The following is a 15,257-nucleotide window of genomic DNA, read 5'->3' on the forward strand; positions in this document are numbered from 1 at the left end:
GTCATTTTTAACATTAAAAATCAAGCTAGGTTAGCTAAGGACATGCTTTTCTTGACACTACTCCAAAACTGGGCACCTATGATACAAATCAGCAAGAAGGGAATAGCACTGACAGAACCTCGTTGTTTCACATCCTTGCTTCAACGGATTCAGTGTAGGGACTTTCCATTCCTATTCCTATGGTTTCAATAAGTGATTGTTGGAGTCAACTGTTGTCTTTCCAACATCAGCCTGTGCTGGAGTCCAGCCCCTCCTGTCTCCTGCTCAGAGAGAGAGGTCACTTTGAAGGACAGCAGCACCTTTAACCCAGCAGCTTTTTCTCCAGTGCCAATCCTGAGTTCCCATCGGGCACCCGGAGGCTATCGCAGCAGAAGCCCCTGCTGTGCCTCGCAACGGAATATACAGCACCACACTGGTGACTTCAGGAAAATGTGTTCCCACAAGCTGGAAAACCAGGACGGAAGTTTATCAACTTTTCAATTGTTTTCTTTGAAAGAGAGGAGCTGGAAGTAACTGGAAGATGTTCCGATGTAGCAATCCATCCAAACTCCCTATCAGATGTGGAGGAAGAGGCTGAGATGGCCAGCGCCCAAGAGAAGAGGCTTCCTTCTGCTGAGGCAGACCGAGAGGCCTAACGACTTTTATCTGTTCTCAGCTGACATCAAGGCTTTTGTCTTGGACCTTGAAACTGAAGACTGAATATCTGTCCCGGTTTTGGCTGGGATAGAGTTAATTTTCTGTCTAGCAGCTGGTATGGTGTTATGTTTTGGGTTCAGTATGAGAAGGATGTTGGTAACACGCTGATGCTTTCAGTTGTCGTTAAGCAGTGTTCATACTAAGTCAAGGATTTTTCAGCTTCTCATGCCCAGCCAGCAAGAAGGCTGGAGGGGCACAAGAAGTTGGGAGGGACACAGCCAGAACACCTGACCCAAACTGGCCAAAGGGGTATTCCATACCATGTCACGTCATGCCTAGTATATCAACTGGGGGGAGTTGGGCTGGGGGGGATCGCTGCTCAGGAACTCTCTGGGCGCTGGTCGACGGGCGGTGAGCAATGGCATTGTGCATCACTTGCTTTGCATATTCCAATCCTATTAGGATTATTATTGTAATTTTATGATTATTTTCATTATTAGATTCTTCCTTTCTGTTCTATTAAAATGTTCGTATCTCAACCCACGAATTACACTTTCTTTCCGATTCTCTCCCCCATCCCACTGGCAGGGGGGGAGTGAGTGAGCGGCCGCGTGGTGCTTAGTTGCTGGCTGGGATTAAACCGTGACAGGGAACTAGCTGGACATTTTCAATTTTGGAAATAGGCTGTGCAGAGAATAAGGGTAACGAGATGTTTAGGTGCTGAGGCAAGCGCAGGTCCCCCGTGCTCTTTGGCCCAACAACACCCTGGCTCCCTGTTTGTGTCGCACCTAAAAATGTAGTCTTTCTCTGTTATTCACTGTAGAGCCTGTTTCCAAATTAAGAAAGGCCAGCTAGTTCTCCCACCAGGAAGGTGCCAGGACTGAAAGCTGTTTGTGGAGACAGCCTTCCCTTTGCAGCCCATCCACAGGCCCAATAGCACTGGGGATCAGGTCTTTCCTCATCACTTAAATCTTTCGTTACTCTCATTCTCTGCACAGCCTACTTCCAAAATTAAAAGCGTCCAGCTAGTTCTCCCACAGGGAAGGTGCCAGGACTGAAAGTTGCTGCTGGCCATCACCTTCCTTTTCCAGCCCGTTCACAGGCCCAAGGACACTGGGGCTCTGTGCTTGCCTAGCGACCTAAACATCTCGTCACTCTCTTTCTCTGCACAGCCTGTTTCCAAAATTGAAAAAGTCCAGCTACTTCGCTGGCATGGAAGGTGCCAGGAATGAAAGCTGTTGCTGGCCATCACCTTCCCTTTGCAGCCCATTCACAGGCCCAAGGACGCTGGTTGTCTGCGCTTGGCTCACACGTAAACATGTCGTTACTCTCTGTGCAGTGTATTGTTGACTATATTCTTGGCAATGGTGCAGTCTCACCAGGAGATTTGGAATGGATCTAAAAAAAAGTCTCATCATTCTTTTTTAAGGAAATTGGGCACAGACAGGTTCTCCCTTAGCACCTGGGTTCGTCACAGCTCTTGGCCATTCATTCCTGGGTGCTGTAAAACGCAGGTAACACCCTTCTGGTAATGCCTCCTGAGGTGGTGGGATGCCCAGCTGGTCAAGGAGTGACCTACGCTTGTTGTATTTGGAGGCAAATATGCTGGGAAACAGAGGTGAGATCAGCATCACGGATGACGCCGGCAGTGCAGTAGTAGGGCCAATGCTGGAAAAAGCGTCAAGGGGGCTGATGAGCCTGAGGACTGTGATGACACTGAGCCCTGCAGCCGGGTTTGCAGGGGAGGATTTCAGCCAATATACGTGCCCCACTTGTGGCAGTACATTTCCGCCCCCCCCCTCCTTCCTGCCAGCAGGAAACAAAACTTCTCCAGGAAGGGAGAAGGGGAAGGAAACCCTGGAGGCTGCAGGTTGAAATTTGAACTGGTCAATCGAGATGCGCCAGGTACATCGAGGTGACCCTCCTGGCCAATAGAATTAAATGACCACAGGTCAGATTTGACAGGGCTATAAACGGGGTCCCGCCGGAGGACATGTGGGAATCAGTCCTCCTCGGAGCAGCGGGTCTGCAGTCGGGGACTCCCCCTCGGGTCGGGGCACCGCCCGAGGTAACTCCTCGAGGGAGAGAGCCCGCAGCTTTTAGGGGAGTGATATGCGCGTTGTGAGCCATCACTTTAAATCTTGGGGATTCTTAAGTCGGCCGTGTAGTATTAATTCTCTTTACATCATCGAGCCTGTGGTTTTAGAAAATGTTACCGGACTTCTAACTAGCTTTTGCTGAAGAATAAATCTGAGTTTTAACTCCTGCTGGATTTGGTTAGTCGTGCACCCGTAACACCACTGTTAGGAGGAACCCCTGTGGTCTGCTCTGAGGGCAGAGGGGTGCAGCTCATTTCCACTGTGAGGATGCTAAAGGCAGCATCTACGATGGATGCATGTCCCAAGGGTCCTTAAAAGACGTGGTTTGCGGTGGCAAGGGTGCTCTGTGCTGGGCGTGGATGGCAAGGGGTGGGCAGCGGGAGCTGCAGCGGGACCCGCGTGGGAGCGGGTCAGGTGCTGCTGGGGCCAGTCGGGGACGGTTCCAGCCAGCTCCAAAACAGGGGTGAGCAGCCACCGCCTGCCAAAGCTCCGCCAGTCAGGGGAGCCCGCCGCTCCCCGCTGCAGGCGTGTTGGCTAAGAGAGGCAGGAAGAAGCAGGGAAGGGTAGAAGGAAGCCCATAAGCACTTAGAGCCTGGTGTCCCCACGTGGGGACATGGCAGGGTTGAGCCCCCGCCTGGGGAAGCCCCTCCTGGTCTGGAGACAGGGAGGTGGGGGCAGCCCCCTGAAGACCCTTCCCACTGCAGAGCCCCCCTGGCAGGGCCTGGGCAGGTGGGTGCGTGCAGCCCCTCTGTGACACAGTCTGCTGTCACAGTGGGACAGCCCCGCATCACGGTGGGGACAGCCCCTCTTTCCCCATCGGGACCAGCATCCACCCCACACACCCCGGCAAGGCCGAGGGGACGCCAGGCGCTGGCAGCTGTTCTTGCCACCGCTCTGCTCTGCTCTAGAAGAGCTGCTCTGCAGTGAGGAGGAGAAGGCGGAGAGAGGCAGCACAACAGCACCGGAGGTGGTGAAGGGCGGCGGCGGAGGAGAGCAGAGAGGAGGAGTAGGCTTTTTGCAGGGAGCAAGAAAGCCATCGGCCAGCCACCTGCTGCGGTTCTTGACCTGGAGCAAGGGTGGAACTAAGATGGCAAAAGACCTCTTCTTGCGGCCTCACTTGTCGCCAACAACTGAGAAGCTCAAGAGTACTGGTAAGGCCCTCAGACCCAATTTCGTGAGTGCTGCCAGGTCAAGGACGTCTCTGAAAACAGGCATGGAAACCCTGAGGGCTGTGGGGGTGGCTGCTCAGGACTGGTGACTGCAAGGAGGGACCTGCTTGACCAGCCCTGAGGGCCGAGGGGCTGATTTGACAGCCAGGGCTCCTGGTTCTCTTCCTGACGTGGTCCCTGCTTTCCTGGGGCACCCCAGGCAGAAGGCCCTGGCCCCGAAGGGCTGCTCCTTGCCTGGTGGTGGGCATTGCCCACCCTGAGCTCATGTCTGAGTGGAGGAGCTGAAGGTGCTCGTGGGCTGTGCGGAGTCGGTGTGTTTGGAGATGCAACGCAGGGAAACCGGCTGGGGAGACACCGGGGCCTGCCCTGACCCTCGGAGACTTCTGCAGAACCCAGCACCGTGCCCTCGCTGGCGTGGCAATCCACTGCCCGTTTCCCATGGGAGCGAGTCATACCCTGGAGAACTGCACCTGAAAGGAAAGGAGCCCTCCTGGAGGCCAGCTGAGGGGTCCTTTGGTTCTTGCCGGGCTCTAGAGAGACCATCTGAAACGCTTGTGTTAGAAATACATTGGTCCTTGGACAGGAGTGGGCTGAATGGTTTTGCGGTCGCTGCCTCAGAGCATGACATGTCCTTCCCTTGTTTTTCCAGAGTTCGTCAAGGTTTGGGCCAGCATATCATACTACCTCAGCCAACGGCTGGCTCTCCACCAGGTGGGACTTACCTCCTTCTCCTCCCCTCACATCCTGACAAAGGTTGATGAAGTCCTGACAGACCTTTGCCATGGAGTGCAATTGGTTTGCCCCTCCTTTGAAAGACGGAACAATGCCCCAGCATGACCCTGCAATGCACAGATGTGCAACGGACCACCTCCTCTGTCCGTTCAGATGTACAATAAGGTCCAGGCCTGGTGTCATCAAAAGGGTTGGTGCTTCTGGAGTCCCCATGGTCAGACAAAACTTGCATGACAAAACTTGGGAGCCTGGGACACTTCAGGGTTTATTCCAAGTGTGGGAACCACACACCCACCCACACATCTTTTATCGTATTGAGCCAAAGGATGTTTGTCAGCTTTTCCTGAACTACCTGGCTCTTCATGAATGAAGGGGAGGGAGAGGGAAAAGCGTGGGCCCTGTTTGTCCTCTCCCAAGCTTTCCAAAGAGCCCATCTTGCTCCTTTGTACCTCAGGCATGGGCAGGGCACTCAGCGCCGTCACCATTCTCTGACAAGTCATCCGTCTGTCCCTCCAAGACTTCTGATCCACCACCTCATCTCTTTCAGGCTGTCCGCATTCCTGGACTTGGGACTTTTGGGGTTGTCAGAGAGCGAGTAGTCAGCAAGGAGAAGGGTCTGGTGGTTGTGGAGAGACCCGTGTTTCATCTTGCGAACGCTATTGCGCGGGATCATGACCTCCGATATGGTTGCATAGACGTTGCTGGTAAGCAGACAGACTGGAAGCGGCGCTTGCCTTTTTGAGCAGAGTGGGGAGGTGTGCTCTGTTGTCCAGAGGTGACTGAGCGGAGTACCAAACTCCCACCGCAGTCCTGAGAACAGCTTCAGCTGGAGAAAACCAGCCTGCTGTGCAAAGGAGCCTGCCTACCTACTCGTTTAAATAATCACCAGAGGACAATACAGCATAACAGCACACTCTCTCTGACCTGCCTCAACAACATGTTTCCTTCCAGTTTTATTGGTGCTGTGTCTTCTTGTCACATGGTATTTCAACTCTCGCTCCCTCTTTCTGCTGCGCTGGACCTAATACAGGCAAATGCCAGGCTCTTCCCGGCTCTCACAGCCTCGTTGCAAGGGGGAAACCCGGGGGGGAAAGACGGTTCGTTCCAAACCCCAGTGACCCCAAAGCCTGCGCTTCCTAGTCGCTGCTGCCATTGCAGCAGCTGCCGCAGGACCCTTGGGGGCACCAAGAGCCTGGGACTGTGTTTGGGGTGCATTTCTGTGTAACGACAAAGAGAGCACAGAGTGTGGGCACAGCTCCAGTGGCCTGGCACCCTCCAGCTTGCCGTGGGACCTGGCGCCTTTCTCCCCACCTTGTCCTGCAGTCATGGTTCTTCTTCCTGCCAAGCGCCTAAGACTCTTTCCTCCCTTTCTGTATCAGAGAAACCATAGCTGTTGGCTCCACACCTCACTTTCCACCTCTGGCAGGAAGGGATGACCGGAGCTTCTCCTCAGAGGCGCTGTCCCAGCGAGACAACTCAGTAGCAACGTGTTGCACGAGAGCCTGGCAGCTGCAGACTTCTGACTGTAGCCTGCTTAGCAGCTCTGCAAGTTCATGTGTTTCTCTTCTCTTGTTTTTCAGGTCATCAGCATTTTGAGCAACTGCCATACGCTCGGATAGCCTCAGAGAACGCTGTCTCTGAGGGCACGGTGCAGCTCTGCGTGGAAAGGACCATGCGTCTTTTCCGTGTCTGCCTCGAGAACAGGGATAACGTTGCCCTCGTTTGGAGGGACGTGGGCATGCTGATCATCCAGGGAAGAGACGTAAAAATGAGGTTTTACACAGACTTTCTGAAAAGGCTGAATGGGACTGACCAGAGTTTGCAAGCTGTTCTCGAGGTAGGATTTTTATTTTCCCAGTGCCACTCCTGGTTCTTCTGAAATGCATTCAGGGGCTGGGGGTCTGCTTTCTCCTGGCCTGCCATGCCTTCTGTTCAGCCCCTTGGGCTCCTTGCGGTCTACAGCACCGCAGGCGCTCTGTAGAGCGCTTGCCTTGCGTGCAACGGTCCGGCTTTGCAAGAGGTACCGCCAGAGGGGCCTCGCTTTGTGACAAAAGGCCAGCGTTGACGGTGGGCAGCGCTCCTGGCCTCACTCTCGGGGTAGGGAGCAGAGGCACAGGCAGAGCAAGGCGTGCTGAGGCCAGAGCCCTTTGGCTGCTCTGGCTTTTTGCTTGCGTTGGTCTAAGGTGGACTGAGCAGCCAGCCCTTCCCAGTGTCCCCATGTCCCATCATCTGTCTCCATCCTTGTTGCAGATGCCAGAGATGAGGGACTCGGTCATCTCACGCCATGACACTGCTGCTTCCCAGACCTCTTCTGGGCGTGTTATCGTCCTACCAGGGTATGTTTGCTCCTGCAGCCCTTGGCTGAGCAAGCGAGCAGCTTCTCAGCTCGTGCTTGGGAGGGCTGCCTTGCCAGGCACCGAGAGCTACACTCGTGATGGCGCTGAGGACTGAGTGTTTGAGAGGCCTGTTGGCAGGGAACTCCCTGCTTGCTCTTGTTCACTTTGACTTCATTTGGAGGAAAGTGGGACAGCGACGATGCTTCATGTGCCTGTCCTACTGTGGACCTAGAGAGGCATTTAGGCAACATTTTCCATCAGGTTTCTCCCGCTCTTTTTCTTTCCTGTGGGTGAGACTGCCTTCTGCTTGGGGCCAAGTGGTAGAGGGGTGGGTTCTTGTCCAAACAGGACCTTGCAGCTGGTGGGGTTCTGCAGAGCTCTGTCTCCTGCCAACGTTGCTGTGCAGTGCCATTGACGACTGAGGGGAGGGAGGTGACTCCTTATAGCTGCAACGGCATTAATCTGCAAGGCTCAACGAGAAACTTGGAGGACTAGATCAGGATTCAAAATGGTATTGCATCATCAGAGCACTAAAGATTAGTCTGCCCTCCATGTGCACTATGAGTAAAGAGCGGAACCGTTTTCCCCACAAGCAGCAACGGGAGTTCCTGCTGTGGTCCTCCGGGATGGGCTGCCTTGGGAAACAAAGCGGTGTCCTTTTTTCAGCCTGGTGCCTACTTCCTCTTTCCAGGTACAAGCTTGAGACCGTGCCTAAAATGCCAACAGTGAAAGCAGACCTGACAGGACACGTGAAGGCCGCCCCAGAGAAGGGCTGGGGAAAAGGCGATGGCAGTGGAAAGAAAGGTAAGGGACCAGCGGGTTGCTGGCAGGGGGCTGGAGGTTTTCCTTCCTCCGCTCCTGGAGGGGCTTAGAGCTGAGGTTCCCCCAGGATGCCTGGAAGAGGCAGAGGCACCTCCTGTGACTCTCTGTAGCCATTATGGTAAAGCTCCAGTGACCCATTGTGGAACAAGGTCTCAGGACAGCCCTGCACCACAAATGGCCACTGGGACTGCTGAAGGACACCTTCCCAGCGGCCTCCACTCCCCAGCCTGTGCTGCAAACAGTGCCAGGCTCTGACCCTGCTTCTTTCCATCATATTCTCCGATGTCTCAGAAGCAATGCCTTTGGTGCGAACCTGCCCCAGCAGCAAATCTGTGTGCAGGGGACCAATGCAGAAATCCAAGAGCTGGCTCCGCTTGTGCTAAATGATTCCCTTCCCCAGAATGGCTCTTGGAGACCACCAGCATCTCCCAGGGAGCCCCCCATTACAGCCCATGGATGAGAGAAAGCTGTCAAAACAGTTTTCCCCAGGGAAATAATAATGGTGAACTGCAGGCCTGAGGAGCTGGGCAAAAACCCCCGTGTCAGAAAAGGCCTAAGACCTCCCTGGAGACATGGCTTTCATCCAAAGGGCTGAAAAGGAGCACCTTCATCAGTGTTACCACAGGCCTGAGCAGACCTGCACATCACTCTTCTTGGAACTGGGACATAATAGGCACCCAGTTCCCAGATCAACACCAAGATGCTGTTCTGAAGATTTGTCTCATTTCCTGTTTCTAGAGGATCTTGCCGAGCAGCGCCTCCTTCGTCGAGCAAGGCTTTCTCCAAAGCGGTTACCTGCAGCGACTGTAAAGTCAGAGCAGGGCCAGAAAGCTGAGGGGAGGGAGCCTCGTGCCAGGTGAGACACTTGCATAAATGGTGAGAGTGACCCCGTGCGCTCTCGTCTGCGTGGGAGCAGGATGTTTGTCCTGGACACAGGGGCTAGACAAACTCAAAGTGCAGTTATCCCACGTCCCACTAACTAATGGTTCCATGGTGCATGGCAAGCGTCTTTTAGCTTCTTGGGAGACTCTGCCAGAAGCATCATTTCTTTCTTTGGTCCTGGTGTGCGTATCCGTTGAGTAACTAACTGCAAGTGCTCCTTCCAGGAGCGGAAGGTCTGTTTGGCTTTCCCTTCAGATTGACATGACCCCGACCTTTCTGTTTGCTGAGAACAGTGTTCTGCACTTAGGTACTGCAGAGGGTTCCTCCGATTAACCAGAAGCCTCTTCTATGTCTTATGGCCTGCAAAAGAGAAGGGCCAAGCAGAGCTCACTGGCAGGATTGCTTTTCTCATGGGGTCGTGTCCTCCTCCTTTTGACACCGCGTCCCCAGTGCCCAACCTCCTCATACAGCCCGTGCGCACTCTTTTATTTCGGACCGCTGAGCAGACTTCGGTGCACTGACCCGAAGGATGTAGCGGTATCTCTGGGCGTAGGACCCCGTTCCTCTCGTTGCTCCAGCAAGAGAGGGCCTAGACCTGGGCATCCTGAGTTTTAGTGGGGCTGTTGGGCACATCTGACTCTGACAGCTTGGGGTCTTCTCTGTCTCTGTGGACTTGATCACAAGGAGGCAAGTAGAGCGCATTCTGCTGCAGAAGCAGGTGCACCACTTGGAAGCGCAAGGTGCAGAACCAGCTCCTCCTGCACTCCTGCCAACACACCCTGTTGTGTCTTTGCAGGCAGCTACCGGCCATCCAGGGGAGCTCCTTGAAGGAAAAGGAGGAGAAAGAGAAACAGAAGATAATTCCTCTGGTCGAACCCCGAACAGTGGACTTCATTGCCAGAGCTATTGAGAGGAGAGAAAAGGTACCTGACACGGGCTGCTGCAGCGAGCGTGTCGTACTGGACTGTGGAGAAGCGCCACTCCACGCGTGCCGATTCTCACAAGATTCTTCACTGTGTGCGCACAGGACCCCTGACTAGTTGCTTTGGTGTTTACTTGAAGAGAGGCAGGTGACTCTGCCATTTGAGAATACATTCTTCACTTCCATTAGCCTCATGAAACACACTCAAAGACCTTACTTGTGAATGTTTCTGTGGGCAACGTGACTGCAAGGCTCGTCTGGGACAGCCAGCTGCCAGGTGGTTTTTAGCCTGGTGGTCGCTCATCTTCCTGGTCATTACAGACGGGCTCTTTGGTGGAGCCTGCAGGAACCTGGGAGCAAACCAGTGTGGGCAGAAAGGCAGAAGAGAAGGGGCAGAAGGGAGGGTAGGAATGAAAACAGCCCAGCCCTCTGCAGGGCAGACTAATGCAGCCTGCTGTTGCATTTTCGTTCCCCTCCAGAATAAACACTTGAAGAAGGAGAAGCTTCCAGAACACATCCAGAAATACTTGGATGAAGAGGAAAAGGAGAAAACAGAGCTGGCGGAGGAGAAAAAAAGTAAACTGCAAACCCGGCCAGGGACCAGAAAGAAGTCTAAGAGCAAAAAGGAGACGCTGAAAGCGAAAGCGAAGAGAGAAAAGGAGACACAGAGGAGCCAGGTACTTTGAATTCCTGCAGAAAAAGAGCACTTTCTCTTCTGGGGGGCTGAGATTGCAAGGTACCTCTAGCACCCCAGCCGCCCCAGCAACATTGCTGCAGCAGAGCTGGGCGGGTGACTGCTGCCTTTCCTGAGCAAGAGGGGCGACAGGGAGTTAGTTGTAGTGGAACCCTGGTGACACTCAGGCATCACCCCAAGGGTATGCTGAGGTCCTTCTCCTGGTTTTCCCCATCCCGCTGGGGTCCCTGCCAGAAGTGACCTGGGGGTGTGCATGCTGGGAAGCAGCACCCTCCGGGTGCGGGGCTGTTGTATGAGCGTCTCTTCCTGTGCAGGAATCTATTACCTCTGAGCAAGCATCAGGCAGCCCCTCAACTAGCACGGAGACGGGGGACTCCAGCCCTGACCTCCTGGAGACGACGGACTCCAGCCCCGACCTCCTGGAGACGATGATGGGGGAGTGGGAAGAGGCCGGAGAAGAGCCACCCACAGTCTGCGAGGACGACACTGTCCCCCCTAACCGGTAAGAGTGCGCCAGCTCCAGCCGAGGCCTGGAGCACTGGGGTGGCGGTGAGCCACTGGTGGTGGGTCAAGGAAGCCAACCCCTGAGCCATGGGGCCTCACAGAGGGCCCGGGGATTTCTCCAGCCATGGGAATGAGCTGGGTTAGAGCCCGCTGGCAGGGGCCAAAGCAGGTGCTTGAAACTCCTCCTGCCTGGAAGGGGTTGTGGGGCCAAATGGGGCCACATAGGTGTGGGGCTGGGCGCAGGAAGAGGCAGGAGAGTCGCAGCTGAAGGGTCAGAGAGACTTTGTCCTTGCTGTTGCAGGAGCCTTTCCCCACGGACACACCAGGCCCTGCGGCAGGTGGTGACGTGCATCCTGGGGCAGGTCACCCGCAAGCGCAGGGGGCAGAGGGATGACCAGAGGGATCTGCAGGACAAGCTCAAGTGGTAAATCTCTCCAGACACGGGCAGCGTCTCCTGTCCCGCGCTGCCCTTCCTCCCGCTCCCCGCAGCACCGGGGGAGACAGGCGCTTTCCTGGCACTGGCCTCTCGGCAGAGCCGCCTTCTGCGGCTGCGGTGGGCACCCAGGTTGGGAGCCCCGGCTGCAGAGCGGTCTCCCTGTGCTCACACCATCTCCTCCCACTGTGTGTCTGCAGCGAGCTGGCAGTGCTGCAGTGGCGTCGGCTGGGGCGAGAGGCATGCAGCAGCCCACAGCTGTGGGAAGCTGGACCCCAACCTGCACCCCCTGCTAGGGCAGGGAAGAGGAGGGCAGGACCGGTACGTGGCGTGGGCTCCTGGAGGGCCTGTGTCGTAGCCACCTGTAGAAAAGCATAGTGATACGGATGTCATGTCTTGCAAGACCCCATATGGCGTGCTTAGCTGAAGGCTGTAGCACTTCTCCCGAGGCTTTATCGAGAGGCAGCAGGTTGTTCTGTCCATTTAGAAGAGAGCCTTCACTTCTGTCATCTCCAGCAACACCCGAAGAATTGATCTGGTGGTGTTTGCAATGGCGACAGCACTGCCAGGCTTGTCTGGCATAGCAAGCAGTTGGGTTGCTTTCAGCCCCATGGTCACTTGGCTCAGGGGTCATTGCAGAAAGGCTCTGCAGTCGGGCCTGTGAGGACTGACTGTGAGCAAACCAGGGCTGACAGAGAGGCTGAGAAGAAGGGGCAGGAGGGAGGGAGAGAGCTAAAATCCCCTCAGCCCTCCACTGGGGAGACTAACACTGCCTGCTGCTGCATTGCCGTGGCCCTGCAGGCGCAGCCCCGTGTGTGCACGGAGGAGGAAGGACGCAAGCTCTGGGACTCCTTGCACAAGAAGTGCCAGCAGAAGGCAAAGGCAAAAGTGGCAGCCCCGAAGGCTTGGAAAGACAAGCGAGAGCAATGGGAGGCCCAGGTGCCGCCGGCAGCGAAAAACAATGAGGAAAAGAGTATTCCTGTCCTGCGGGGAGCCAAGGTGGGAAGGTCCCTAAGCCCTAGGAGCGTGGGGGCTGACTGTCCTGTGTGGGGCTGTACCAGTTCCCTGCTGCCCAGTGACACCTCCTGTGCTCACCCCTCTCTCTCTGTGCAGGGCTCCTGCGTTCGTGGCACTCCAGAGTGGTGGGGAGAGGGCAGAAAAGGGCCATCCGCGGAGGATAAGGAGAGCCCAGAGGACAAGCTGAGTCTTTGCCTTTTGGAGTCCTCACCTCTGAAAAGGTGAGTGTGGGCCAGCTTCAGGCCAGACCTGGGCCAGCTGGGGGCTGGTGACCCAGCTGTAGGTGGGGGAAGCAAATCCCAGAGCCACGGGGCTGGACGTGGACAGCATCCTCTCCTTTGTCACACCGTGGGAATGGCACGGGTCAGTCCCTGATGCCAGGTGCCTCTCTGCAGCCCCAAGCACAGCCGGCACCGAGGGGGCTGTGGGCTTGAATGGGACCATGGCAGCAAGGGCGACTGGGAGAGGGGAGAGGTGGGAGGGTCTTGGTCGAGACGGGAGACTTTTGTCCTTGCTGCGGTAGCAGCCTTTCCCCACGACCCAGTGGGCTTTGCGAGGAGCAGCGACCCGCCTCCTCGAGAAGGTAGAGGGAAAAGCCCACTGCTGTGGTGGTGAGGACTGCCTCAGGTAAGGATCTCCAAACGTGCCCGGTGTTTGCCGCTGCGCGGCAGCGCCCTTCCTTCCTTTGAGTTCCCACAGCCCCCAGGCAAAGAGGGTCTTTGCCCAACAGCCCTCGTGGCGTGGAGAGCAGCAGGCTGGGATTGCATTGCACGGACCGTGGGCCTGCTCTCTCCAGACAGAAGCAGATCCCACCACATGTGTCCTGACTAGACTTGCAGTGGTGCTCTGCACCTCCCTGTGACTCCCTACAAGACTACAGAGCTTTGTATTCAACTCCTCAGCCCCGCGGAGCAGATCTGGTCCACGTCGGCGAGTGCCAGGAGAGCCTCTCGGGCACAGAGGCTCCCGAGAGAGATGTCCAGCAAGAGCCTCCTCCAGCAGGACGAGCGCCAGTGCCGGCCAGCCAGGCTTCCGTCTGTTCAGTAAAGCCCCATCTGCAAACCACTGGGTCTGACGATGTGGGTCTTTCCTTGGTGGCTGTGAAATCTGCACTCGGCAGTGGGTGAGCTTTGGTGGGGCAGGGAAAGGCCACTGCAGGAAGCAGGGCTGGAGCTTCGGTCCTGCTCCAAGGGCAGCCCTCTCCCAAGGCTTTGCCGTACCAGCTTGGCTGTAGCCCTGCTCTTCGTGGCCCTTGCACCTCCTGGTCTCTGGCAGTGTGCCCTGCTGTGGCTGCGCATCCCTGCCGAGGAGGGGATTTTCCACGGGGGGAGAGGAGGGAGGAGGGGGAGGAGGAGGAGCAGTGCTGGGCACCCAGGGGAGCAGAGCTGCAGGGGGGAGCATCCGGGGGCTCACACAGCCAGGGCGCTGCGGGGTGCCCAGGGCAGCGCTGTCAGGGGTACCCAGAGCTGTGCAGCCACCACCCTGTGCCACGGGGACAATGAAATCCCAGGCAGGAACCGTGCCTGGGGAGAGGGGAGCTACAGGGGGCGGCTTTTCAGCTGGGCGGCTTGACTCTGCCAAAGCTCTGCTTGGGCTCCCGAGCCTTTTGTTTGACACCTCCTGGCTAGAAAGGCAGGGTGGAGCTGAGGTGAGGTGGGGACACCTCCGACAACTTCTCTCCAGACACCTGGGTGGGCATAATGCGTGCAACAGGGGGCTGTGCAGGAGGAGGGAAGGAAGCCCGTAACGGCTGGCTGTTGGGCACCCACACCCTGCGCGGGCTCCAAGGGGACTCCATGCAGGCGGTGGCAGTGACGCTTCCAGAGCCCAGGCAGGCTTAATGGCGCTACGTGAGGTTGGCTCAGTCTGTTCATCCTCTGCGGGCTACTTTTCTCCCGAAAAGCCCTGAATTTGTGGGGACCTGACTTTGCCGACATAGAAATACACCCTTTCCTTTTCACACTGCGGGATTGCTGTGCCTTTCTCCTGGCACCCAGGGACCTCCCTGAGCCTTTCCGTCTGTCCCAGGGCCTCCCAGGGCTGGCAGCAGGCAGCCAATGGCCTCTCCTTGGGCACTGCCACCCCTGAGGAGCAGCAGGGTCTCCCGACGGGCAGGGGAGGATCAGGCCTCGAAAGCATCTCTGCGCCCACCTCTCCCATTGCCCCCGCCAGGAAAGCTCTTTCCCCTGGTCCCCCCCTACGGATGCGCCAGCAGGGCTGGGGAGAGGGTAGCTGGGCTGCAAGGAGAAAGAAAGGCTGGGTGAGAGGCCGAGCCCCTGCTGTGCCATGCCCCTCGCCACGCCCCATGCCCCAGTGCAGGGCTGAAGGCCTACACCGGCTATAGGCCTATAGGCTGAAGGCCTAGACCTCAGCACCGACCGTGGGGCTCCCCGAGATGAAGGAAGCTGCGGCACGGCCAGGAGCCAGCCCTCCGGTTCCCCAGGAGAGAGCCTGGAGCAGGAGACCAAGTGATGATCCCTGGCGGGCTGAGGTGAGCCTCAGGGCACAGCCCCGCTGGTGTGACGGTCTGACAAATTCAAATGTCTCAAACATCCGCTAAAAGAGCTTTGGTGGACAAAACGGCCTCTGTAAAAATGCTGGAGTTTTGTGAAGAGGACAATGTGGACAGAAGAGAGGGCCCCACGGAGGGTGGGAACGCACTTCTCCAAGGCCCCAATTCCTTATCTTGAGTGACCAGGAGAAGGAACACAATTTATGCCTTCCTGGAGGAAGAAGGCCCCATGGAAGTTGGGACTGTGCTTCTATCTTAAGTGGTCATACCAGCAGGAAAAGAGAAGCAACTCCACAATGAACACCCCCCCCAAAGCTACCGATTCCAGTGAACCCCAGGTGTGGGAACTGCGCATGTTGAGATCATCAACTAACACACTAAAAAAGAGGAGAGAACGAATCCTCAGTGCGTGCCCTCCGGAACTGGATCTCTACGCTGGCTGGACCAACGCTGGACCCAGGACTGGTGAAACCCTTCTCTTCTCTCTTTCTTTTTTTCT

General features: G+C 56.4%; 1 protein-coding gene and 1 long non-coding RNA gene across 2 annotated transcripts; both read left to right on the plus strand.

The window, feature by feature from the left end:
* Positions 1-1,581: 1,581 nt before the first annotated feature.
* On the plus strand, positions 1,582-11,224 carry LOC138687258 (coiled-coil domain-containing protein 81-like). The gene is made up of 11 exons (XM_069794013.1): positions 1,582-3,886; positions 4,554-4,615; positions 5,184-5,340; positions 6,217-6,473; positions 6,887-6,972; positions 7,664-7,776; positions 8,533-8,650; positions 9,473-9,599; positions 10,078-10,275; positions 10,607-10,794; positions 11,098-11,224. The coding sequence occupies exons 1-11, from the start codon at positions 3,823-3,825 to the stop codon at positions 11,222-11,224; spliced, it is 1,497 nt and encodes a 498-aa protein (XP_069650114.1). The 5' UTR covers positions 1,582-3,822.
* Positions 11,225-12,146: 922 nt separating this feature from the next.
* On the plus strand, positions 12,147-13,305 carry LOC138684819 (uncharacterized). The gene is made up of 3 exons (XR_011324121.1): positions 12,147-12,228; positions 12,343-12,467; positions 13,149-13,305. It is a non-coding gene; the product is annotated as an uncharacterized lncRNA (long non-coding RNA).
* Positions 13,306-15,257: the final 1,952 nt, after the last annotated feature.

This window comes from Haliaeetus albicilla, chromosome 1 (genome assembly GCF_947461875.1).
Source record: "Haliaeetus albicilla chromosome 1, bHalAlb1.1, whole genome shotgun sequence".
Taxonomy (NCBI): domain Eukaryota; kingdom Metazoa; phylum Chordata; class Aves; order Accipitriformes; family Accipitridae; genus Haliaeetus; species Haliaeetus albicilla.

Excerpts from the sequence above, each read along its gene's own strand:
- LOC138687258 (XM_069794013.1), top strand. The coding sequence starts at position 3,823 with ATGGCAAAAGACCTCTTCTTGCGGCCTCACTTGTCGCCAACAACTGAG. Across the intron at positions 3,887-4,553 it reads TGAGAAGCTCAAGAGTACTG|AGTTCGTCAAGGTTTGGGCC; the intron begins GTAAGGCCCTCA and ends TTGTTTTTCCAG. Across the intron at positions 8,651-9,472 it reads GGGAGGGAGCCTCGTGCCAG|GCAGCTACCGGCCATCCAGG; the intron begins GTGAGACACTTG and ends GTGTCTTTGCAG.